Source organism: Elephas maximus, chromosome 8, assembly GCF_024166365.1.
Source record: "Elephas maximus indicus isolate mEleMax1 chromosome 8, mEleMax1 primary haplotype, whole genome shotgun sequence".
Taxonomy (NCBI): domain Eukaryota; kingdom Metazoa; phylum Chordata; class Mammalia; order Proboscidea; family Elephantidae; genus Elephas; species Elephas maximus.
In genome coordinates, this window is record NC_064826.1 from 113,729,152 (window position 1) to 113,754,766 (window position 25,615).

At 38.6% G+C, this 25,615-nt stretch overlaps 1 protein-coding gene across 1 annotated transcript in view; it reads right to left on the reverse strand.

Moving 5' to 3' along the window:
* Positions 1-285: 285 nt before the first annotated feature.
* VWC2 (von Willebrand factor C domain containing 2) overlaps positions 286-25,615 on the reverse strand; it is a 180,431-nt gene continuing 155,101 nt past the window's right edge. The window contains exon 3 of the mRNA XM_049893823.1: positions 286-437. Coding sequence (XP_049749780.1) covers positions 286-437 — 152 coding nt within the window. The remainder of the gene's footprint in view (positions 438-25,615) is intronic.

Sequence of the window (25,615 nt, forward strand, 5' to 3'; positions counted from 1 at the left end):
ATTATAGAAATACATTTAATATATAATAGTGTACTTTAGTGTACTTACTGTGAAAATAGCACATTTATTTAGAGAGGGATTTTATGCCCCAAGTTCTTGTTGATGTTTTGAAATATATTCCTTTCATTTCTTGCAGGAATTGTTACCAAGAAAAGCAAAAGTACCAACAATTTTCCATTATTCCTCATCAAAGGTCTTCTTTTGATTTATATTTCCCAGGGTCAACTAGAATGTTCGCTTCAGTAAAATATCCTAGAAAAACATCAGTTTTGTATTGTACATGGTCTACATTTGTTTGCACTCATGCCTGGTGCACATGGCTTGCCGTTCGATTCGCCACGTGCCTTCCTCGTACGTGCAGTGACAAATGGTGCATTCGTCAGTCTTCACTTCCCTTCCAGCTGGTATGACAGCAGTTTCTGCGAAGCAGTTTGGACCTGAAATTCAAAAAAAAAAAAGTTATAGTATGTGTGTGAATAAGTATATGTATATAATTAAGTAGTTAGCATTATAATACATTTTTTCACTCTATTTCATGGATAATGAGAAAGTTATAATTTCAGTAATAGGAAGTACTCCCAACTTTTCCTGAAAGAAATCAGTGTTCCTTAAATTTTCATGAGTGACAGCAATGTGTGATTTTTATTAACAGACAATTCCACTTTAACGCTGTGTACACAAGCCAAATCTGAAATGATTTTCTTTAATTAGTTCTAAGTAATCACACCACCACCTGCCTTTCACTTTGCTGTACTGTGGTGGCTTGCATGTTGCCATGATGCTGGAAGCTATGCCACCAGTATTTCAAATATCAACAGGGTCACCCCTGGTGGACAGATTTCAGCGGAGCTTCCAGACTAAGGCAGACTAGGAAGAAAGGACTGGCAATCCACTTCCAAAAATTAGCCAATGAAAACTTTTTGGATTACAGAAGAACACTGTCCAACTCGCTTGCTTTGAACATGTCATCAAGAGGGATCAATCCCTAGAGAAGACATCACATTTTGGTGAAGTAGAGGGCCAATGTGGGCATGGGAGACCCTCAGTGAGATAGATTGGCACAATAGCTACAATGATGGGCTAGAACATACTGGCAGTTGTGAGATTGGCACAGGGCCAGGCCATATTTTGTTGTACATGAGGTCATCATTAATCAAAGTCAACAAGAGGGTAGCTATGGAAGAGCGTAATTAAATGGCATCTTCAAAGTATGAGTCTTCTTCATCATGCTACTTTTAGGAGAGACAGGCACAAACAAGCAAAATGCATGAAATAACATAAACCCAATAAAACTTCCGCACCTCTCAGAGCCATGGTTGTCAAACTTTAGCGTACAGAACAGTCAGCTGAAGGACTGCTGAAACTCTGATTGCTGTCCCAGCACCAGAGTTTCAGATTCAGCAGGCTTGGGATGGAGCCTGAGAATTTGGTTTGCTATCAAGTTCCCACGTGATGCTGATGCTGAGGACCACACTTTGAGAAGCACCATCTTAGCCTGTGCCAGGGTACATCTTCGATGATCTTCAATAAAATCTGAAGATCTCTGTGATTCTCAATCCACAACATCAAATATAAGTTTCTCAATCAACGTTAAGTGTCAAATCTGCATTTTACTCTATGTTTAAGGGCAAGAACATGAAGTGAGTCAGAAAGGCTTCTGATATTATGAGTTCAAACAATGGATTAAAAAAAAAAAAGAAATGGCTTTATGTGATGGTTCATACACTTAATTCAAATTCAAACAACTGCTCTGCCTCCAAATTGCTCCCCCCAAATCCAACAGCAGTAATTACTGCAGCCTAAATAAAGCCCCCCCGAAATTTGGACTTCAGCAGTGTGCTGAAATTCTCATTCTTTACTTCTAAAGTCTTTGTTAATGTACTCACTATCAAAAAACATTTAATTATAATGTGTGAAGCCATAAAAGAGATGAAAAAGGTTCATCAGCAAACATTTTTTTAAAGTAAATTAGTCCAACAAAACTCCAGGATAAAAACTGATCTTTTATAATTCTAGTCCGAATAACTCTTGAGTAGAAAAATTTATGCTTTTGTGGTTGTTGATTTTTAAGTTAGCAAGTTAGTAAAATATACCAACTACTGCATGTCACGCACTGGAGTCTCCCCACCCCCTCACTAGGGCATATGTAACTCCCTTCTCCTCACCCTTAACAGTTTTCTTCCTGTCCTCTCATTTAGACACTGCCCTCAGGACTAGAGGGCACTGGGTTTGGGTTCTCAGGTTCTACTCTTGACCACACCTCTTCTTTTCTTCCTTGGAGGCCTCAAAGCTTTATCAGTCATTAATCTCTGAATGACTCCCAGATTTGATTTCCAAGCTCAGTCTGTCTCTGGAGCTCTGTATTTCCAAGGGACGGCTGTCTGCACTGCCCACTGACACTTCAGATTTAGCATGTCTGGGCTGAGTGTCTCTTCTACTTTATATCTGATAAGCATCAGTTTTGTTAAAGATACTCTCATCAGCTTTGGTGAATTATAATACTTTGTGTTCAAGATTTCAAGATCCCTACCCAGAAGCCTCTACATGCTATCCTAGTACTTTACACACACACACACACACACACACACACACACGCTGCCTCCAAGCTTTGGCTAAAATGCTTTCCTCTGTCCAAGGTAGGGAAAATCTTATGGATAGCAGCAGAACACTGTACACGTTATCAGGAGGGACCAGTCCCTGGAGAAGGACATCATGCTTGGTGAAGTAGAGGGTCAGTGAAAAAGCAGCAGACCCTCGATGAGATGGATTGACACTGTGACTGTAACAATGGGCTCAAACATAGCAACAATTGTGAGGATGGCACAGGACTGGCAGCATTTCACTCTGTTGTCGCTATGAGTCAGAACCGACTTGATGGCACCTAACAACAACATACAAGGTCAGTGTTGCAACAGCTAGTTCAAGTGGGACCTACTTTATGAATGCTTCCCTACTCGCCCTGTCTGCCCTTGACATGCCAGAGAATTTTAACATCTAGCTCTAGCTCTTTCTGTCATGATTTTTTTTTTTTTCTGTTTATCATGTTTCTTTGCAGCGTGCACTCTGAACACAATCTATTTCTAATTCAGCCTAATGTCAGTCGGAGTGCCTTGCACATAGAGGGTGCCCAGGATGTATTCTTAGAAAGGCACAGGTCTTAGCTTCAGACAAATCTGGATTCAAAGTCTAGTTCTGTCACTTAGTACTTGAGTGATCTTGCACTAGTCAAATTGTTTTGAGTTTTAATGGCCTCACCTGCAAAATGGGGATACTACTACTCTACAGGGTTGTTGTGAGGATTAAACTAGATAATTCACTTATATTTCTGGTGCCTTATAGTTACTCAACAAAAGCTAGCAGAATTCTTATCCTTTTGTATGTTAGTGTAACAGGAACTTCCAATGGTGGCGAATGAGATTTTAATTATTATTAATTCATCTCTACATTTTGTATCACTGTGGGCTTTTGGATGTTTGTTTTTCAATGTTTTGAAATCAATTGTAATCATTATTCCTTTTGGTGTTCCAACTGTCCCAAATTTGGCTAATGGGATCCCTGAGCTTCAGGCTGGCTCCTGTGTCCTTTTGACACAACTCCTTTAGCCACTAAAAGCTTCTTTCATTTCTGGAACAACAAGAGATCTTCAGCACACATTGCCCCAAGTCTGGAATTAGCCTTTTCTCTGAGGACCCCAGATTTCTTTCGGTGGAGAATAGTATTTAGAAGCCAAGAAAGGAGAATGATATTTAGAAACCAAGACCTAGATTTTGGGAGTGCTCATTATATTTGGATGTCACTGCTGCTAGGCCTTCTCAGTAGACACATACACACCTGCACACAATTTTTCAAAATCGTATTATTAATTATAATTAAAAATTTTTCTTCTTAGATTTTATATTTGTATATATTTTCTTACACTGAAACACACGTTCAGTTTCAGTGTAAGAAAATACAATGTGTGTCACAAATTGAACTGTGTCCCCTCAAAACGTATGTCAACTTGGCTAAGCCATGATTCTCTGTATTGTGTGATTGTCCATCATTTCGTCATATGATGTGATTTTCCTGTGTGTTGTAAATCTTACCTCTATGATGTTAATGAGGCAGGGTTAGAGGCAGTTATGTTAATGAGGCAGGACTCAATGTACAAGATTAGGTTGTGTCTTGAGTCAATCAATCGCTTTTGAGATATTAAAAAGAGAAGTGAGCAGAAAGAGAGGGGACCTCATACCACCAAGAAGCAAGAGCCAAGGAATAGTACATCCTCTGGACCTGGGGTCCCTGCACAGAGAAATTCCTCAACCAGGGAAGACTGATGACAAGGACCTTCCCCAAGAGATAACAGAGAGAGAGCCTTCCCATGAAGCTGATGCCCTGAATTCAGACCTTTAGCCTACTAGACTGTGAGAGAATAAACTTCTGTTCGTTAAACCCATCTACTTGTGGTATTTCTGTTATAGCAGCAGTAGATAACTAAGACAATGTATTTTATTAAATTACTTTTTTACTTGATTTATCCTATTCATTTTTTTATTAGATTTTAAATTATATTAACGCCTCTTATGCTAAAACTCCTGCTTATTCAAATCATTAACACATTCACATAATTGTTTAGCCTACAATTACATAAAGCAGCTTTAAAATCACAATAAAAATGTCACTTAACATGAGTAATGAATACATTTTACAATTTCTTTGTAGTTCTTATAATCAGCATACTTTGTTCAAAAGTCGCTTAAAATCTCTCCTCTGTGTAGCTGCATTATCAGTGACATATATAACTGGATTCATTAGTTTTCATTTATCCTCTCTACCACATCTCTTCACTGCCACCACCCATCTCCAGCCACTGTAGTAAGCATGTTTATTAGTTTCTAAGTTATACCTCTTGTATCTTTTTGTAAAAAATAAGCAGATACTTCCATGCTTTTTTTTCACAAAATGTAACATACTGCTTACATTCTAGGTACCTGGCTTTTAACCACTCAGAATATACTGCAGCAATCATTCCTCATTCTCTATGGCTCCACTGAGTGCCTACACCACTGTTTATCCAAGGTGTGCTCTTCTGATGGTAACTTGAAACTGCCCCCCTCCACGCGCACATGAAATGTGTAAATGCTTAGCACGTTTTTCATCACCTTCTTCAGGAAGGGAAGAAATTATTATATAATGAGGTTAGGCTCCCAAGAAACTGTTGGGATCCTATAGTAGAAAGTATATTCATGAGAAAAAACAAATAAACAAACAAAAAACAACAAAAACACCAAATGTTAAAAAGATTTAAAAAACACAATGCTAGAGAAAGAAAGCGACAATTTATATTACTTAATAACGAAAACTGTGTTGTGAGCTTTCAAAATCATTATATATAAGGTCATCTTTCTATCACTGTGAAATGAATAACGAAAAAAATATTGACTCTAGGCTTCCTTGAGTCACAACTGCCAGGCTTTCCTCACGGGTGGTATTGTTTATTTTATAGGCCTGTCTATTTTTTTTTATTATTATTATTTGGATGAAAATGATCTCTGGAAATGGCTTCACTTTGAAATTAGAAGGGTATCTAATGGCCACAATCTCGGGGGTTCCTCTAGTCTCAATCTGATCAGTATATCTGATCTTTTTTATGGATTTGAACTTTGTTGTACATTTTTTTCCCACTCTGACCAGGACCTTCTTCTATTGGGATCTTGGTCAGAGCGGTTGGTAGTGGTAGCCGGGCACCTTCTAGTTCTTCTGGTCTCAGGCTTGTAGAGCTGTGTTTCCTGTGGTCCATTAGTTCTTTAAACTAATTGTTTCCTTGAGCCTTTGATTTTTTTTTCTCTTTCACTCTGGACGGAAAGAGACCAATAGTTGTATCTCAGATGGCCATTTACAACCTTTTAAGACTCCAGACACTACTCACCAAAACAGAATGTAGAATGTTGTCTTTATGAACTATGTTATGCCAATTGACCTAAATGTCCCCCAAGACTATGGTCTGTAGCCTTCATGCCCAGTAACTCAGTCCCAAGAGGTGTTTGGTTATGTCCATGAATATGCTCTCTGTGTGCTCTATTATATATATGAATATACATGCAGCACATACAAATATGTATGTAGAAACATTCACAGCCTAACATATATATGCACGTGGGTGTACTAACATACGCCCTTCCACACCTATTCAGCATACTTACTACTTCTGTATCCTCTCATAATTCTTGTTTGTTCTTACTGTTGTTGCAGGATTGTATATGTTATGGTATGTACCATCATTGCCTTTTATTCTTGCATGCCTTTCAGTGCCTTCCCTTGTCTTGGTCATGTTGTGCTGACTTCCTCCATGGTGTGTACTATCTTCCTTTCACCAAAGTTAACATGTGTCTACTCTCATGCTAGTGATTATCCCTCCCTCCCCCTCCCATCCCTGGTAGCCATTAAAAAGTGTTCCTATATGTAAACCTTTTCTTGACTATTTATAATAGTCGTCTTATACAATATTTGTCCTTTCGTGATTGACTTATTTCATTAAGCATAATGTCCTCCAGATTCATCCATGTTGTGAGATGTTTACAGGATTCATCATTATTCTTTATCATTGCATGGTATTCCACTATGTGTATGCACCACAGTTTGTTTATCCATTCATCTGTTGATAGGCACTTAGGTTGTTTCCATCTTTTTGCTATTGTGAATAATGCTGCAATGAACATGGGTGTGCATACGTCTATTCATGTCACAGCTCTTATTTCTCTAGGGTATATACCTAGGAGCAGGATTGCCGGATCATATGGTATTTCTATTTCTAGCTATTTAAGGAAATGCCATACCGTTTTCCATAGTGGCTATACCATTTTACATTCCCACCCACAGCGTATGAGCTCCAATATCCCTATAACTTCACCAGCATTGTTTTCTTTTTTTTTTAATCAGTGCCATTATTGTTGATGATATCTCACTGTAGTTTTGATTTGCATCTCTCTAAAGGCTAATGAAAGCGAGCATCTCTTCATGTGTTTTTTAGCCACCTGAATGTCTTCTTTGGGGAAGTGTCTGTTCATGTCCTTTGCCCAATTTTTTAAGTGAGTTTTTTTTTGTTGTTGTTGAGGTGTTGAAGTTTTCTATAAATTTTAGAAATTAGACCCTTGTCAGATATGTCATAGCCAAAGTCCCAGTCTGTAGGTTCTCTTTTTACTCTTTTGGTGAAGCCTTTTGATGAACATTGTTTAATTTTTAGAGGATCCCAGTTATCTAGTTTATCTTCTGCTGTTTGTGCATTTTTAGTTATGTTTGGTATTCCACTTATGCCATATATTAGGGCCCCTAGTGTTGTTCCTTGTAGCCCTAGTGGTACAGTGATTAAGAACTTGGCTGATAACCAAAAGGTCAGGAGTTTGAATCTACCAGTAATTCCCTGGAAACTCTAAATGGCACTTTTATAGGGTTGCTATGAGTTGGAATCAACTTGATGGCAATGAGTTTGGTTTGGTTTGATTTAGCATTGTCCTTATTTTATCTTTCATGATCTTTATAGTTTTAGGTTTTATATTTAGGCCTTTGACCCACTTTGAGTTAGTTTTTTGCCTAAGGTGTGAGGTATGGATCTTCCTTTTTCTGCAAATGTACATACAGTTTTGCCAGTACCATTTTGTGACGATACTTTCTCCTCCCCAGTTAATGAATTTCAACCCTTTGTCGAAGATAAGCTATCCACAGGTGGATGGATTTACTTCTGGGTTCTCAATTCTGTTCCATTTGTCTACTTGTCTGTTGTACCAGTACCAGGCTTTTTTTTTTTTTTTTTTTAACTACCATGGCTGTGTGTTCTGAGATCAGGGAGTGTGAGGCCTCTTTGTTTTTCTTCAGTAACGCTTTGCTTATCTGGGGCCTCCTTCCTTTCCATATAAAGTTGGTGATTCATTTTTCCATCTCATTAAAGAATGTTTTTGGAATCTGACTGGGATTGCATTATATTCGTAGATCACTTTGGGTAGTATTGACATTTGCACAATGTTAATTCTTCCTATCCATGAGCATGGCATGTTTTTTCTATTTATGAAGGTCTCTTTTGGTTTCTTGTAGTAATGTTTTGTAGTGTCCTTTGTACAAGTTTCTTACATCTCTATTTGGATTTATTCCTAAGTATTTCATATTTTTAGGGCTGTTATAAATGGTACTGTTTTCCTGATTTCCTTTTTTGGAATTCTTTGTGGGTGGAGAGCAATCCAACTGATTTTGTACCCTACCACTTTGCTGAATTCTGTTAGTTCCAGCAGCTTTCTTATGGAGTCTCTGGGATTTTCTCTTTATGGGATCATATCATCTGCGAATAGGGATAATTTTACTTCTTCCTTACCAATTCATATGCCCTTTATTTCCTTTTCTTGCCTTATTGCTCTAGCTACGACATCTAGTATGGCACTGAATAAGAGTGGTGATAAAGGGCATCCTTGTCTGGTTTCCATTCTCAAGGGGAATGTTTTCCGTTTCTCTCCATTGAGAATAATGTTGGCTGTTGGTTTTGTATACCCCAAAACCAAACCCATTGCTGTTGATTTGATTCTGACTCATAGCAACCCTATAGGACAGAGTAGAACTGCCCTATACAGTTTCCAAGGAGGACCTGGTGGATTTGAACTGCTGAACTTTTGGTTAGCAGCTGTAGCTCTTAACCACTACACCACCAGGATTTCTGTTGGTTTTGTATATATGCCTTAATTATGTTAAGGAATTTTCCTTTTATTCCTATTTTGCTGAGAATTTTTATCAAGAATGGGTATTGGACTTTATCAAATACCTTTTCTGCATCGATTAAGATGATCATATGATTCTTGTTCTTTGTGTTATTTATATTGTGGCTTATGTTGATTGACTTCCTAATGTTGAACTGTCTTGCATAACTGGCATGAATCCCACTTGGTCATGATTTTTTTTTTTAATATGCTGTTGAATTCTATTGGCTAGAAATTTGTTGAGAATTTTTGCATCTATATTCATAGGGGATATTGGTCTGTAATTTTATTTTTTAGTGGTGTCTTTGCCTGGTTTAGGTATCAGGGTTATGTTGGCTTCATTGAATGAATTTGGGAGTATTCCTTCCCTTTATATATTCTGGAATGTTTCAAATACTATTGGTGTCAACTATTTTCTGAATGTTTGGTAGAATTCTCCAGTGAAGCTGTTTGGGCTTGAGATTTTATTTTGTTGTTGTTAGGAATTTTTTTTAATGACCTCTTCAATTTCTTCTTTTATGAGTCTGTCCAGATTTTCTATCTCAATTTGTGTTAGTTTTGGTAGGTAGTGCGTTTATAGAAATTTGTCCATTTCTTCTAGGTTTCCAAATTTGTTGGAGTATAATTTCTCAAAGTATTCTGTTATGATCCTTTTTATTTCAGTTGGTTCAGTTGTAATGTCACCTATTTAATTTCTTATTTGGGTTATTTGCATCTTCTCCTTCTTTTCTTTTGTCAATTTGGCTAGTGGTTTGTCTATTTTATGGATCTTTTCAAAGAACCAGCTTCTAGTCTCATTGATTCTTTCAATTATTTTTTGTTTTCTGATTCATTTATTTCTGCTCTAATCTTTATTACTTCCTTTCTTCTGGCTGTGGTAGGCTTCCTTTGCTGCTCTTTTTCTATTTTCTCGAGTTGTATGATTAAATATTGATTTTGGTCTTTTCTTTTTTGATGTATGTGTTTATGCTACAAATTGACCTCTGAGCATTGCTTTTGCTGTGTCCCAAGGGTTTTGATATGTTGTGTTTTTATTCTCGTTTGATTCTAGGAATTTTTTTTATTTCATTTTTAATTTCTTCTCTTCAGGAGTCCTTGTGGCATAGTGGTTAAAGCAGTTGCCTTCTAACTGAAAAGTCAGCAGTTCAAACTCACCAGACACTTTACGAGAGAAAGATGTGACAGTCTGCTTTTGTACAGATTTGTAGCCTTGGAAACCCTGTGGGGCAATTCTACCAGTGGTTGTTAAGCAGGGCATTATTCATTTTCCATATGTTTGATTTTTTACCCTTGTTCTTCCTGTAATTGATTTCTAATTTTATAATGTTGTGATCTGAGAAGATACTTTGTACTATTTTGGTATTTTTTAATTTACTGAGATTTGCTTTGTGGCTTTAAATATGGTCTATTCTAGAAAATGACCTGCGTGCATTGAAAAAGAATGTATACTGTGCTGCTGTTTACTGGAATGTTTTATATGTCTATGAGGTCAAGACACTTGATTGTGATGTTATGATTTTCTGTATCTTTGTTGAGTTTCTTTCTAGTTGTTCTGTCCTTCATTGAAAGCGTTGTTAAAATCTCCTACTATTATTGTGAAATTATCTATTTCTCTTTTCAGTACTGTTAGAGTTTGTTTTGTGCATTTTGGAGCTCTGTCTTTGGGTGCGTAAATATTTATTATGGCTATCTTGGTTGGTTGATCCATTAATTATTATATAATATCCTTCTTTGTCTCTTATGAGCCCTGGTGGGGCAGTGGTTAAGAGCTCAGCTGCTAACCAAAAGGCTGGCAGTTCGAATCCACCAGCCACTCCTCAGAAACCCTAGAGGGCAGTTCTACTCTGTCCTATATGAGTCAGAATTGACTAGACAGCAACGGGTTTGCTTTGACTCTTATAACGGATTTTGACATAAAGTATATCAGAGATTTTTATTGCCACTCCTGCTGTCTTTTGGTTACTGTTTGCTTGATATATATATATTTTTTTCCGTCCTTTAATTTTTAACCTATTTGTGTCTTTGTGTCCAAGGTATGTCTCTTGCAGGTAATATATTGATGGACCTTTTTTTTTTTTTTTAAATCCATTATGTTACTCTGTCTCTTGACTGGTGCACTTAACCCGTTCACATTCAGTGTGATTATCAATAGGTGTGAATTTAGTGCTGTCATTTTGTTGTGCTTTTTTTGTTGTTGTTGTCTTGATGATTTCTTTGTTCCACTTACTTTTCTAAACTGAGATCTTTTTGCTTATGGATTTTCTTTTCATTTCCTTTTTTGGTTTTGATTTTGTATTTACTGAGGCATTATTGTTTTCTTTTTTACTTTGGTGAGCATGTTTATTAATTTTCTTTGTGTTACCTGAAATTTACCTTTATCCTCTTAAGTTTAAAACAGTCTTTTATATCTTGATATCACCTTGACTTCTGCTCCATATGGAAGTTCTGTAGCTGTACCATTTATTCTCCCTTTTTATTCTGAAGTTGTTGTTTACGGATTGACATCTCTGGTTCACTGTTTTCAGTCTTGTAACTTTATTTTACTTTTGCAATTGCTTTGTCTTGGTTGGTATCTGGGTGACGTTGTCATATGTCTTAATATTAGGCTTTTGTCTGATGTTGTTGGTTCTCTCTCCGAAGGACTCCTTTTAATATTTCTTCTAAGTTTGCTCTGGTTTTTACAAATTATTCTAGTTTTGCCATCATATGTGAGACACAATTTTGCTGCTTATGTAACTCTTGATTGGCAGTTTTTTTCTTTCAGTGTTTTAAATATGTCATCCCATTGCCTTCTTGCCAACATGACCTCTGCCAAGTAGTCAGAGCCTAGTCTTAATTGATTCCCTTTTGTAGGTGACAGTTCATATTTTCCAAGCTGCTCTCAGGATTTTTTCCTTGTCTTTGGTTTTGGAAAGTTTGGTTATAATATGTCTTGGTGACTTTCTTTTGGAATATTTCCTGTATGGATTTGTTAGAGTTTCTTGGATGGCTATATTCTGCCATCAAGTTTTCTGCCAACAAACCTTCAAAAATTTTCTGTTTTTTTTTCTCCTCTTCTGAAATTCCTATCACACGTAAATTATTCCTCTTGATACTGTCTCACATAACTCTTAGGCTTTCTTCATTTTTCTTCAGTCTGTTTTTTCTGAATATTCCTCAAACAAATTAGTATCAAGGGATTTGTCCTCTATTTTGCTGATTCTGTCTTCCATTGATTTGATTTTACTCCTATGTCCCTCCATTGAGTTGACCATTTCTGAAATTTTATTGTTAATCTTCTGGATTTCTAGTTGCTGTTTTTGTATGGTTTCTAATTGTCTATTTTGTTCTTGTAATGTTTTCCTGAATTCTGGCATTTTGTCTGTGTTCTCCTTGATCTCTTGGAGGATCCTATACATAAGTCTTTTGAATTTCTTATCAGGTAGTTCCATTACCATTTCTTTCTCAGGAAGGTTTTCTGGCCCTTTATTTTGGTCACTTGCTTGAGCCATGTTGTCCTGCTTCTTTATGTGACCCGGTATTGTCTGTTATCTTTCAGACATTAAGGTGTTATTGCATTTATTGATTGATTGTACGTTTGTTTGCTTTGTCCTGATTTTTGTTTTGTTTTCTTTCGATATATCTGGACAGGCAGAGTAGACATACTACTCTGGTCAGTAGTCTGGCAACACATGCACTCACCACCTGTTTCTGGGTGGTTGGTGCAGCAGCTGGGAATGTGGGAGCGGGTCTCTATTTGTAGGTCATGAGGAGCGGCTGAGGGCAGGCTAGGTGAACATTGGCCACTGTCTGTCATTAATCCAGTGGTTCAGGAGTGGTCGGTGGTACTTGCTGAGAAGATAGGGTGGCAAGTGTAGTGGGTGTGGTGGGCAAGTGGGGGCACGGCTGTTACCACTAAGTCATGGGGGGTGAGTGGTGGGCAGGTGCCTCCACATGCACAGGGTTGCCACTGCATGCTCGGTTGGGGATGGGGGGTGGGTGGAGGGTGGGCGTGGGTGTGGGCACTCAGTCACCACCACTCATCAGGTCAGGGATGGAGGTTTGTGGCAGGTGGGTGAGCACACGGACATGTGGTCACTGCTGTTTGCCAGGATAGTGGGAGGCAGGTGTGTGTGCAAGCATGCAGTTGCCGCCACTCGCTAGGTAAGGGTGCGTGATTGATGGCTATGTGTGTGGGCATGCAGTTGTTGCTGCTCACCGGTTCAGGATGGGGGAATGGGTGGTAGGCAGGTATGTGCACGCTCACATGGTCACAGCCACTTGCTAGTTCAGGGAGTGGTTGAGAAGCAGTTGAGTGAATACAAGGGAGTGCATTTACTGCCACTCTTCTGGTGGGTATGGGGGGTGGTGGACAGGACTGAGGCAGGTGGGAAGGTCCTGGCTGGATGGGGTGATGAGGATATGGGACCCCCCCCTACTGCTTCTGATCAGGAGAATCGGGAGTGGGGAAGTGAGCCCCTTCCGTGAGCAGATGTAGGTGCCCAGGCACTTCCTGTCTTCTGTAACCAGCAATTAGGACCTGCCCCTGACCAAGTTTGGAGGGGAGCCATCTAGAATCAGGTGGGATGGGAACCACCTGCCCATACTCTGCTGATCCACTGTCTCATGTGTGCCACCCACCCCAGAGGTCAGGGACTGCTGCTCCTGAGTAGACCTGACTCTGGATTCTGGCTCCCTCCTTGCTCTGTGGATGTCAGGGTCCCTGTAATTCTCTTCCTCCTTTCTGTGTTTTCCTCCCTTAGATCCAGATTGTGATCTACTCACCTTGCTTCTCTCTGGGTGTGTTTATACAGTTTCTCTGTCTCTTATGGGAATGCTGTGAAGTTGCCTTCCTGTATTCTTCACCCAGAGTTGCCAATGGCTTTGTCTCAAGATGGCCACATTAAGCTCGGATGGCTAGCAGGGCACCTCTGCTCTGTGTCAATCCTCTTTTGCTGCATTTGTTCAATTTTTTTCTACCAGTTGATGTTCGATTCAATTCTTTATCCTCCCTTTTTGATGTTTAGAGTTTCAGGATTGTTATCTACATATGTTTCATTTGGTTTCTTTGGTCTTTGCTGCAGAAGGCTGGTATGGTGCAGCTGACTAAGCCACCATCTTGACTCCTCCCCACATCAATATGTTTAGTCTTTGGCAGTAAGATTAGAGGTGGGGGCAGTCTGTGTTCCAACCAAGTTGTTGACCCAGGAAGAATTTATAAAATTAGCTTCCTTCATCTCAAATGATTTTAGCCTGGGTAAGGTTTTTTTTTTAAGAGATTATTCAGATGACTTTTAACTAGAATTACATGCTATATTGTTATTTTTCCTACTTTAAATATTTAGTTATAATATAGTTAACTAAACTTACTGATCTTATACTTTGTAAAATTCTTTTTGAATCAGAACCACATAAACATGTTTTGTGGCATTTTGGAAGATTTAAAATGCAAGTTAAGATGCAATACAACAGATTCCAATTACTGACATTTTCTAAAGCTTTCATCTTATATGCAGTAGTCCTATAATTGACAAAGTTATGAGAGACTCTTTCAACCAATACCCTGTGACTATGTATATGTGTACACACCCACAAATTATTTTCTTTTTGAAGCTCATTACTTTCTTAATAAAGCTTTCTATTTTGAAGTAATTATAGGGAGGACGTGTGTACCATTTACCCAGTTTCCTCCAACAGTAACATCTTACATACCTATAGTACAAAATCAAAACCAGGAATTTGACAGTAGTGCATGTGGATAGACCTATATGCCATTTTATCATGTGGTGATCATGTGTACAACTGGACCCATAAACAACATCATGATAAACAGAGAAAAGATTGAAGTTGTCAAAGATTTCATTTTACTTGAATCCACAATCAACTCCCATGGAAGCAGCAGTCAAAAAAATCAAACAATACATTGCATTAGGCAAATCTGCTGCAAAAGACCTCTTTAAAGTGTAAAAAGCAAAGATGTCGCTTTAAGGACTGAAGTGCACCTGAACCAAGCCATGGTGTTTTCAATTGCCTTATAAGCTGGATAATGAATAAGGAAGACTGAAGAAGAGTTGATGCCTTTCAATTATGGTGTTGGCGAAGAATACTGAATATACTGTGGACTGCTAAAAGAACAAACAACCCTGTCTCAGAGGAAGCCTAGCCAGAATGCTCCTTAGAAGCAAGGATGGTGAGACTTCATCTTACGTACTTTGGACATGTTATCAGGAGGGACCAGCCACTGGAGAAGGACATCATGCTTGGTAAAGTAGAGGGTCAGGGAAAAGGAGGACCCACAATGAGATGGATTGATACAGTGGCTGAAACAATGGGCTTAAGCATAACAATGATTGTGAGCATGGCACAGTACCAGGCAGTGTTTTGTTCTGTTGTACATTGGGTCTTTATGAGTCAGAACCAACTCAACAGCACCTAACAACAAGAGATTCCTGTGAACACCAATGCAGCCAGGATACAGAACTATATGATCACCACAAAGATCACCATTATGCCATCCCTTTATAGTCACACTCGTCACTCTCCCCCCAATACCCTAAAACCATGGCATCTACTAATCTCCCCATCTCTACAGTGTTGTCATTTCCAGAAGGTTATATAAGTGGAATCGTACAGTGTGTAACTTTTTGAGTTTGGCTTTTTTCATTCATCATAATGCCCTTGAGATCCAGCCTAGCTGATTCAAGTATAAATAGTTCATTTCTTTTTATTGATGAGTAGTATTCTATGGCATAGATACCACACTTTGTTTAAGCATTCACCTACTGAGGGACATTCTGGTTGTTTCCGGTTTTGGGCTATTACAAATACACCTGCACACGTATTTTGGGGGTCTAGTAAGTCTTCATTTCTGTGAGATGAATGCCCAGGAGTGCATCTGCTGGGCCGTATGTTAGTTGTATGTCTGGATCCTAAAGAAACTGCCAAATTCTTCTGCAGAGTGCCGGTACAGTTTTATAGTCCCATCAGCAATGTATGAGTAATCCAGTATCTCCACATCCTTGAAAGCATTTGGTGTTGTCACAACTTTATTGTAGCCACTTGGAAAGGCGTGGTGACATATTATTGTGGTTTTAATTTGCATTTCTTTAATGTTTAGTAATGTTGATCATCTTTGCATATGCTTATTTGTCAGTCATTTATCCTTGTCAGTAAAGTGACTCTTCATGTCTTCTACCCATTTTCTTTCTTTCTTTTTTTTTTTTTACTATTGAATATTGAATGTTCATTATATATTCTAGGTACTAATCCTTGTCTGATACGTCATTTGCAAATAATTTTCTCAATCTGTAGGTTATTTTTTCCTCATTTTAACAGGGTCATTCACAGAACAAAGGTTTTTAATTTTATTGAAACTGAATTTATCATTTCTTTCTTTTATGGATTTTACTTTTAGTGTTATGTCTAAGAATTCTTCAACAAGTCTTAAGTTCCAAAGGCTTGCTCTTATGTTATGTTCTATTTTGGATTTAAATTTACATACAATTTGAATTAATTTCTACAAGAAATGAGATTTAGGTCAAAGTTCATTTTTATGTCTATGAATATCCAATTGCTCCAGCAGTATTTGTTGAAAAGACTATCCTTCCTCCATTGAATTGCTTTTACATTTTGGTCAAAAAAAAAGTCAGCCCTACTGGTGTGGGTCTATTTCTTGATTCTCTATTCTGTTCCACTGATCTATGTGCATTTACCTCCACCAATACTATACAGTTTTGATTACTGTAGCTATATAAGTCTAGAAGTTGTGTAGAGTGATTTTCCTCACACTTTATTCCTCTACTCCAGCAATTTTTCTCTCCTGATGACATGTCCAAAGCAAATGAGTCAAACAATTTCCTGTTTTGATCCACAGGGTTCCCACAGGCTGATTTTCAGAAATAGATCACTAGTAGTCTTTCTTAGTCTGAAATCTCCACTGAAACCTGTCCACCAAGAATGACCTTACCGGTATTTGAAATGCCAGTGGCATTGCTTCCAGAATGTTAGCAACATACAAGCCACCACAGTATGACAAACTGACAGATGGGTTGTGGACCTAAGAAAAGACTAATGTATAAAAATGGACTCCTGAACTCTATAATCATTCAATGGTAAATAAACCCTCATAAATTTGACTTCTTTAGTAAGTAGAGGGAGGGAAACAATGTTTTAATCTTAATTATAATATTTAACTTTCATATATATTTCTATGCTATATTAAACAACTATGAAGTAGGTAGAATAATTTTATAAATATAGAAGACAAGATTTAGAGAGAATAAGAATTAGTTCCAGTTATGGCTAATAATTAACTACTGATAACTCGTTTTATGTTTGATCTGATATGGCTCTAGTCACAGTACCATCTTGCTAAAAATGGCTAACTTCAAAATGAGCATAGCATCTGATGTTCTTCTTGCCTCAGGGACAGTTGTTCAAGTAGACAGTCGATAAAGATTGCTAAATTGAAATTTTCTGAGCTAAACTGACTTCAGGGCAGGGGGGTTGTGATGGTAAAGGTTACTGTTTCTACTAGCTGCACCCCATGAGTATGTGTACCTCCTGATTGCGGCTGGCACGCAGAATCAGAATTGCTGGAAAGGGTACCACTTTGGGGGTTGTACATTCTCGAAATTAGTAGAAGCCTGTTCTTGGGCCGACATCAGATAAAGGAGCCAGCTTCCATTCCTTTATGATCTTCCATCATGGGTCTTCTGGAATGCAGAGTCCATGTCTCCTTCCCATTGTTATCCTAGTTACTAGCATACTCTAGCACATGACAGGTGCTTCTACTTAATGTGTGCTGAACTGGAGATAAGTTAGGCTGAAGCTCACAAATACCAAATCAGTCCTGAACCTGTTGGGGTGTTTGTAGTTGAGCACCCCCTTTTGCCACTCCTGTGTCTCTGAGAACATTGCAACTTCACAGTGACATCCCCTGGGCCCTTGAATACTCTTTCCTGACTGGGAACCCCTGGTAGGGGGAAGGGGCCAGAACTAATTGCAATTGCTTCCCAGAATCGAAGACTGCCTTCTAGGCAGATTCGAACCTCAGTATTTGTACAAATTGAGTTAAAATTTGAGTATTAAATAATAAATTCACAAAACTAAAATAAAATTGTTGTTATTAGGAGCTGTTGAGTTGGTTTTGACTCACAGAAAGCCCATTTGACATGCCCCATAGGTTTTCTAGGCTGTCATCTTTGTGGGAGCAGATTGCCAGGACTTTCTCCCATAAAACTATAACAGCTCTAACCAGTTGCCATCAAGCTGACTCAGACTTATGGTGAACCTATTGTGTCAGAGCAGACCTGTGCTGCATAGTGTTTTCAATGGCTGATTTGTTGGAAGTAGACTGCAAGTCTTTTCTTTCAAGACACCTCTGGGTGGGCTCATACCGCCAACCTTTCAGATAGTAGCTGAATGTGTTAACTGTTTGCACCACCCAGAGACTCCACAATGGCTATGATGATGGGTAAATTGCCAATATGCTTTATATTTTTAACATAAGGAATGGAAGCCACAGTGTGAATACAAAGAAAATAGAGTGTTAATGAAGAAAGACATAAATTAGCACCTGGGCATATCTCCTTCTCTTCCACCAAGGACTAAGCGCTGAGGAGCTGCCTGCCAGACTAGTATAGCTTGACATCTGTTCTCTGCTTCACAAATTGGCAAATTCTCTAAGGAAAAAATGGGGAGGTTAATGAAGGGCTTATCTCAATGTTATGGATTGAATTGTGTCCCCCCCAAAATATGTGTTGTAAACCCTAACCCCTATACCTGTGGTTATACTCCCATCTGGGAATGGGTTTTCTTTTTTATGTTAATGAAGCAATATTAGTATAGGGTGTGTCTTAAATCAATCTCTTTTGAGATATAAAACAGCAGATTAAGCAAGGATGCAAACAAGCACAGTTAGGGGAAGATAGATGCCAGGCCACCTGAGATTTCCAAGGAACCAAGAAACAGAAGCTTAGAAAGAGACAAGGACATTCTCCCAGAGCTGACACAGAGAGAAAGCCTTCCCCTAAGAGCTGGTGCCCTGAATTCAGGTTTCTAACCTACTAGACTGTGAGAGAATAAATTTCTGTTTGTTAAAGCCACCCACTGGGCTATTACTGCTTTGGCAGCACCAGATAACTAAGACACTCAGTAAGCCTCCTTGTTTCCTTTTGTTCTCTGGTGCTTCAAACAGTTTTCCTTTTCTTTCTTTTTGATTTTTTAATGTGGGCATATTCTAGCCACACAACGGACTCAAACATACCAACAACCATGAAGATGGAATGCAGGGCTATAATTTTGTTGCCATAGCATATTTGACAATTCCCAAAACATTTCTTTAAGATTAGATATTAACCTTCATAAATTAGTAAGGTGTTGTAATTTTATACTCCAGTAGAGATGTTACTCTTAGAGCTGTTATGGGTTTATTGGCCTGGAAAAAGTCAAAACAGCATGCTCTCTAACCTAAACCCACTGCCATCGAGTCGATTCCGACTATGCTCTCTAACCTAGCAACTTTAATTTTTTTTTTTTTTCCCAAATGACTATATAAATCCCATTTTTAACCAGATGTTTTTTATTCCTGCTGGCTCTGTCATTAACAAATACAATTTGGCATGTGTTCTCTATTTACATGAGAATAAAATTTCAAAGTTTATAGCAAACACACATGAGCTATAATCATTAGAATAATATATCACCCAGACTTTATGCATTTCTTTAATGCTAAAACCTCAGATTTCTGCTTTATTTTTGTTTATCCTTCCTCTCTTCCTAAAGGAGATGCGTTGGTGTTATTTCTTTCAACTGTGAGGTGGGAAAATTGAAGTTTAGAATGTTCAATCTAAAAAATATTAGACCTTAGGGATCTAAAAAATATTAGACCTTGGGGATCTTTCAACATACAGATGGGAAAATTGAAACATCAAAACATCACAAGATTAGAACTGGGATTAGATATTTGACTTTCTTTTGCAAAACGTGTTTTCATTTCTCAATTATGTTGATAAAATCTCACACGCCAGATGGCTTCCCTATTTCAAAATTGCAAATGCGCATGACAGACACACAGTGGCATCTACTTGCCGTTGCTAAAAATCAGTTAAGTCTTTCTGAATTCAAACAGAATATTTTAAAATTTCTGTTAATCAAGTGTGTTATTTATTCTCAACAGAATATTTTTCTTCCAATAAAGTTATTAGTGGCCTCGATCAAAAGCGTGGGAACTATCTTAGTTATCTAGTGCTGCTATAACAGAAATACCACAAGTGGGTGGCTTTAAAAAACAAATTTATTTTCTCACAATTAGGAGGCTAGAATCCAAATTCAGGGTGCCAGCTCTAGGGGAAGGCTTTCTCTCTTTGTTAGCTCTAGAGGAAGGTCCTTGCCTCTTTGAGCTTTTGCTCCTGGGTGATCTTCACGTGGCTCACCATCTCTCTTCCTCCATCTCTGCTTGCTAGCTTGCTTGGTTAATCTCTTTTATGTCGCAGAAAAGACTGACTCAAGACACCTTACACTAATCCTGTCTCATTAACATAGCAAAGACAACCCATTCCCAAATGGGATTATAAACACAGGCATAGAAGTTAGGATTTACAACACATATTTTCAGATTAGATATTCGACTTTCTTTTGCAAAACGTGTGTTCATCTCTCAATTATGTTGATAAAATCTCACATACCAGATGGCTTCCCTATTTTAATCCATAACAGGGAGCTTCTGGGACACACTGTCCACTCTTGGAGGAGCAATAAGAGGGTCCACAGCAACAGCAGTCAGGTGTCCAGCAGGATTCTGGTGAGGCCATAATTCTGTAGCTGCTGATCTTATTTTCTCGGCTTTGGTCTGCCTTGGTTCCCTGGTTCTTGGGACTCTATGCCACATTTTACCCATGTTAGTTTGTTAGCTTCCAGATTTTTGTCATCTTTTTCCTTCTTATTCATCCCTTCCCTCTCTTCTTCTATACATGAGGCACAAATATTTCAAGTAAATGGGGAAGCGTTTTTACAAGTCTGTTTAAATTATATCATCTTACTTTTCTACTTAGATCCAGCCTTATTTAATACGATGACATGCCATTTATTTCACCTTCAAAATAAACCATAAGTAATATGTTGAAAAATTCCTAAAAAATGGTAATCCAAGGACGTTTCCCTTTTCCAGAATTCCATTCATCTGATGTGCATTAGAAATGAGAGACAATCTGCTGTGATGCACCCAGCAGAAAGTAAAGATAAATTTTACACCTATGTCTGGCTTTGCCTTACAAGCCCATATTCAGACAGCAATATGCAGTATGTACCCCATAAGCTGTTCAAAGTGGTCCTTCTGCCTTGCCAGGCAGATTATTCCAGGTCCATCCATTCTTTGAGGATCCACTTCTTAACCATTTCCTGGGCCTGGGACTCAGTCAGGCATCAGGCACTCTGAGGCTGCTGCTAAGATTTCAGATATTGAAGCCCCTCCTTCCTGGATTGATTGATCATCCCTTTGATATTGAGCTAATAGAAAGGATGAGTGGATTTCATCTAAACTGAACTGTAAGCTTTTGGATAGATAAAAAAAATTATTTTTAAAGCAAACAATATTAATAATAGACTAAAATTTAGTGAAACCACAGTTTTTATAGCCCTATACCATCCCTAAAAGAAATCTGAAGAAGAAGTAAATTTTGGAAAATAAAACAGCTATAGAACTAAAAATACAGATAAACACAAATTTACTATAAGCAAGTCAGGCAAAGCGGAATGAGGACTGCTTCTATGTTTCAAGAACCAGGATTGCATCTAAGGTTTAAAAAAAAAAGGGGGGGGGAATCTAGTAGTGTTCTGGCTCTCTGGGGGAAAAAAAAAGCCGAGAAAGAAAAAAATTCATTTGATACCCCCACCATGGCCAATTTTGAGCTACCAATGTGACGCCACTCAACAAAGATTATAATGAGCTGTGCACGGTCTGCTGCCACACAATCCAAGCTCAACCCTGGCAACCACTGGCTAGCAGACCATACTGAATGACTGAGAAGAGCCATGTTTTGTGAGGCAGGCTGCAAGCAAAGAAATTTGAATCCCACTTAGGAAATACTTTCTAAGCCCCAAAGGATTGAATGAGGGAGTCTCAGGCAATTGGTGAGCAGGTGCTAAACAAACAAGAGAGATCAAGAGAGGCAATGAAATTTCTTCTGCATTTGAAATGGATAGAAATTTGGGAGGAAGGAGAGAATGATTCCATTTCTGGGTCAATGCAGTACAGTCAGGGGGCATGCCCAGGAGATAGTGTGATGATGTATACACTTCCTAATTCGGCAGAAGGAGGACCTCAGAGCCAGAGTTGGCCCTGAGTATGTGGGGATTCGGAGAAATTTTAGGGGGAGTTATTTTACTTCCAAAAGTTGTGCTAAATCTTATCTAGATCTAAAACCATGGACTTCCAAATGTAATGTGAAAGACCATTCAAGAATACAGGTGTCATTGTAATCTGAGTATCATCTGAGGTCCCACAATTAGAAGATTGCTTAGGAAAGCAAGATCATCACATCACAACCCAAGGACATTTGCTAATAAATGTATAATTTGGCCACATTTTAAATTAGTCCCAAAAGATCACTCTCCTTTTAACTCTCGTATCTAATCCTGATCACTGTATCAACATCTTTGTCTGTCACCCTTCTTGACTGATGAATGTTGTCCACATGCACTCATGTAAGACACACAAATGATTTTCAAAATGAAATTGCAGATCTTTCCAATGATGCAGGATATCCTCAAGTCAAAATTGATACCACTAAACTGCTAAAGAGGATCCCTGGTGGTACAGTGGTTAAGTGGCTTGACTGCTAACTGAAAGGTCAGTGGTTCAAACTCACCAGCCACTCCATGGAGAAAGATGTGGCAGTCTGCTTCCGTAAAGATTTACAGCCTTGGAAACCCTATGGGTCAGTTCTACTTTGTCCCATAGGGTCGCTATGAGCCAGAATTGACTTGAAGGCAATGGATTAAACTGCAACCACTCTCATGTAAAAAAAAAAAAAAAAAATTTTTTTTCATGTAAAGCTACTGATTAATAAGTGCATGTCAGTTCTTTACCACAAATCTAGCTTCTCTTTTGTAGTATTGAAATTAGAAAGCAAAAACAAAAAATCCTCACATTTAACTTTTCCAACAACCATCATAAAGCACCCCTGAAATAAAAATATCCAAACCCCTGTTGATAAAGAATTTTATAATCTAACTAGTTTTAAGTTTATGTGCAAAGACATCAGAAAGCAACTGCGATCATTTGCAAAGTAACTTTTCTGCAAAACTGATTTAAAATTCTTCTTGAAACTGAAAGCCGAACCAGGTAAATGATATTTGAATTTAGACATACATTTAGAAACAGTGTGGACACTAAAACCCAGACTGTTAAAGAGAGAACAGTGTATAAAACTTGCCATTAACTGAATGGTTTATTTGATAATTCTAACTAATTATTAAAATTGTATTGGAAAATGAATACTACAGTATAAAAAATAAAATAAAAGAATTAAATATAAACTGGACAAATTTCATACCCTGGTAAAATCAATTAGTTGAAGTACAGGGAGAAGATGCCAAAGAGCTAATGTGCTTATCTTCCTAAAGTGAATCTAGCCTTATGATTTTAACAAGCAAGGGGGTATATACAAGAAAGTACCTAGAAAAAAGTCTGGTGTAAGCACTGCTACTTTAAAGTTTAAACTGTACCTGAAATTAACAAAGCTACCCTTCAATAGAAATATAAAGAGAATATTTAATTTTAACAACATACTTAAATGTAAAATTACACAAGACAATAAGTTAAAAGCTAAGTAAAATTAAAAAAAAGAAGACCCATAAAATATAAAAGTCCTGAAGTACCATGACGTCTAACAACAATTGTAATCTACATATTTTTCTATTTATTAAAGGCTAAATATTTTTATTAAAAGCAAAGAAATAACAAAACTGACTAGCAAGGGACATACATTTAAAAAAATTCAGGAACTTTAAATAGATTAATTTTAAGTAATGCATCATTTATTTTAGAAAACGTATTTTATCACATTATATAAAGAAATAAATAATGACATTTTATAATGTTAAATGAAGTTAAACACATAACAAGAAAATAACCTTAAGGTGCCAAAAAGCATACCAATGAAACAGTAGAGAGAAAAATCCATTTGAAATCAAAATTCTAAAGTACGGAGGAGGCAGAGCCAACGTGGTGCCCTAGACAGATGCACCATGTCGGCCCTCTGCAGCAAAGACCCTTAAAACTAAGTAAAACACATACTGATGTCAATCCTGGCACCCTGACCATCAAATGGAAAGATAAAGAACTACATCGAGCACTGAATGGAAAAAGAAACTGACAGAAAACAGAAAAGGAGGAGCAATACAGAGTCGTGGTCCCCGCCATCTAACATGGCACAATGTAGCTATCTTCAAACACAGCCAACAATGACCTTGTACAGGGAATATGGGAAGGCAACTTCGTGGAGCTCCCAACAGGAGACAGAGCACCCAGTAACCGTAGAAAAACATTTTACCACCCGTCACCCTTCTGGTGAGTACAAGCAAGAACCCCCCATCCCAACAGCCCCCACCACCAGAGTCCAAAATATGAGCCCCCTCTCTGGGCCTGCCCCATACCTTCCTGCAGCGTGGTTCTTTTTTTCATTCTCCCTCCCACCTAGCCTTGTACACGACCTGCCGGCTCCCACCACACTGCCATTTTTAATTTTTTTTTCTCTTTCCTTTCTTTCTCCCTCCTACATCGCTCAATATGCCACCTCCACTCCCTTCCCAGCAGCCCCCAGGCCTGCCCCAGCCCAACTCACCAGCCCTTGCCACGCCACCATTCTTTTATTTTCTCTCTCCCTCTTACTAGCCCCTTACACAACCTCCCCCTCTTCCAACTGGCCCCCACCACACCACCGTGGCTGGAGAGCCACCAGCCTGCTGCCACCCTAGGTCCACACCACCCTACCCACCAGCTCCCAATGAGCCATTTTCTTCTTTTTTCTTTCTCCCTCCCGCCTAGCCCTGTACAACACCTCCTCCTACTTCTCACCATCCCAGGGTCCACCCAACCCCACCTACTAACTCCCATCATGCCACCCTTTTTTGTTTTTCCTTCTCTCTTATTTTCTTCCTCCCTCCCACCTAGCCCTGTACACCACCTTCTCCCTTCCTGCCGGCCCTCTCCATGCCACTGCAGCTAGAGTGCCTCTGGCACCAGGCAACTGCCATATCAGGTCTGCACTGACCCTCCCCTTCTGCCACTCCACCAGCTGCTGAACAGTGGAAAACAAGCCTGTGCCACTCCCTGTCCAACACCCCTACCCATCTGGCAAGGCTGTGAACTCTCCCACACTGCTGGAGCAACAACATCAGGATGCAGACAGCGCCTGCCTAATTCACCTTCAGCCACCTTGCCAAATCAGTGTACAGTGAAGTAGGCTCATCCTGCCTGCTGCTGCTCTACCCACTCAGACAAGGTGGTGAAAGCCATCATGCTGACAGATATAAGCAAGCAGCAAAGCACGCCCAGCCTGCCCGCCCTGACATATAAAAACAAAGCAAAAAAGCATGAACAAACAAATGAATATATAATCAGTAAATAAAGAAAATAATACCTTAATGCCTCAGAGACAGCAGACAATATCAAAACATAAAAAAGCAAGATGACTCCAGCAAGTGATCAAAATTATCAGATAACCTCCTGGTAGGAGAAAAGGCACTGGAAATACCTGATTTGGAATCCAAAAGATTAATATTCAGTGCTCTCGAAGAGATTAAGAAGGGGATCAAGGAAAATGCTGACAAAACCAAGGGAAAAAATAGACAAAACCATGAAAAACACAGACAAAACCAACAAAAACAAAGCCAAAATCAAGGAAAACACAAACAAT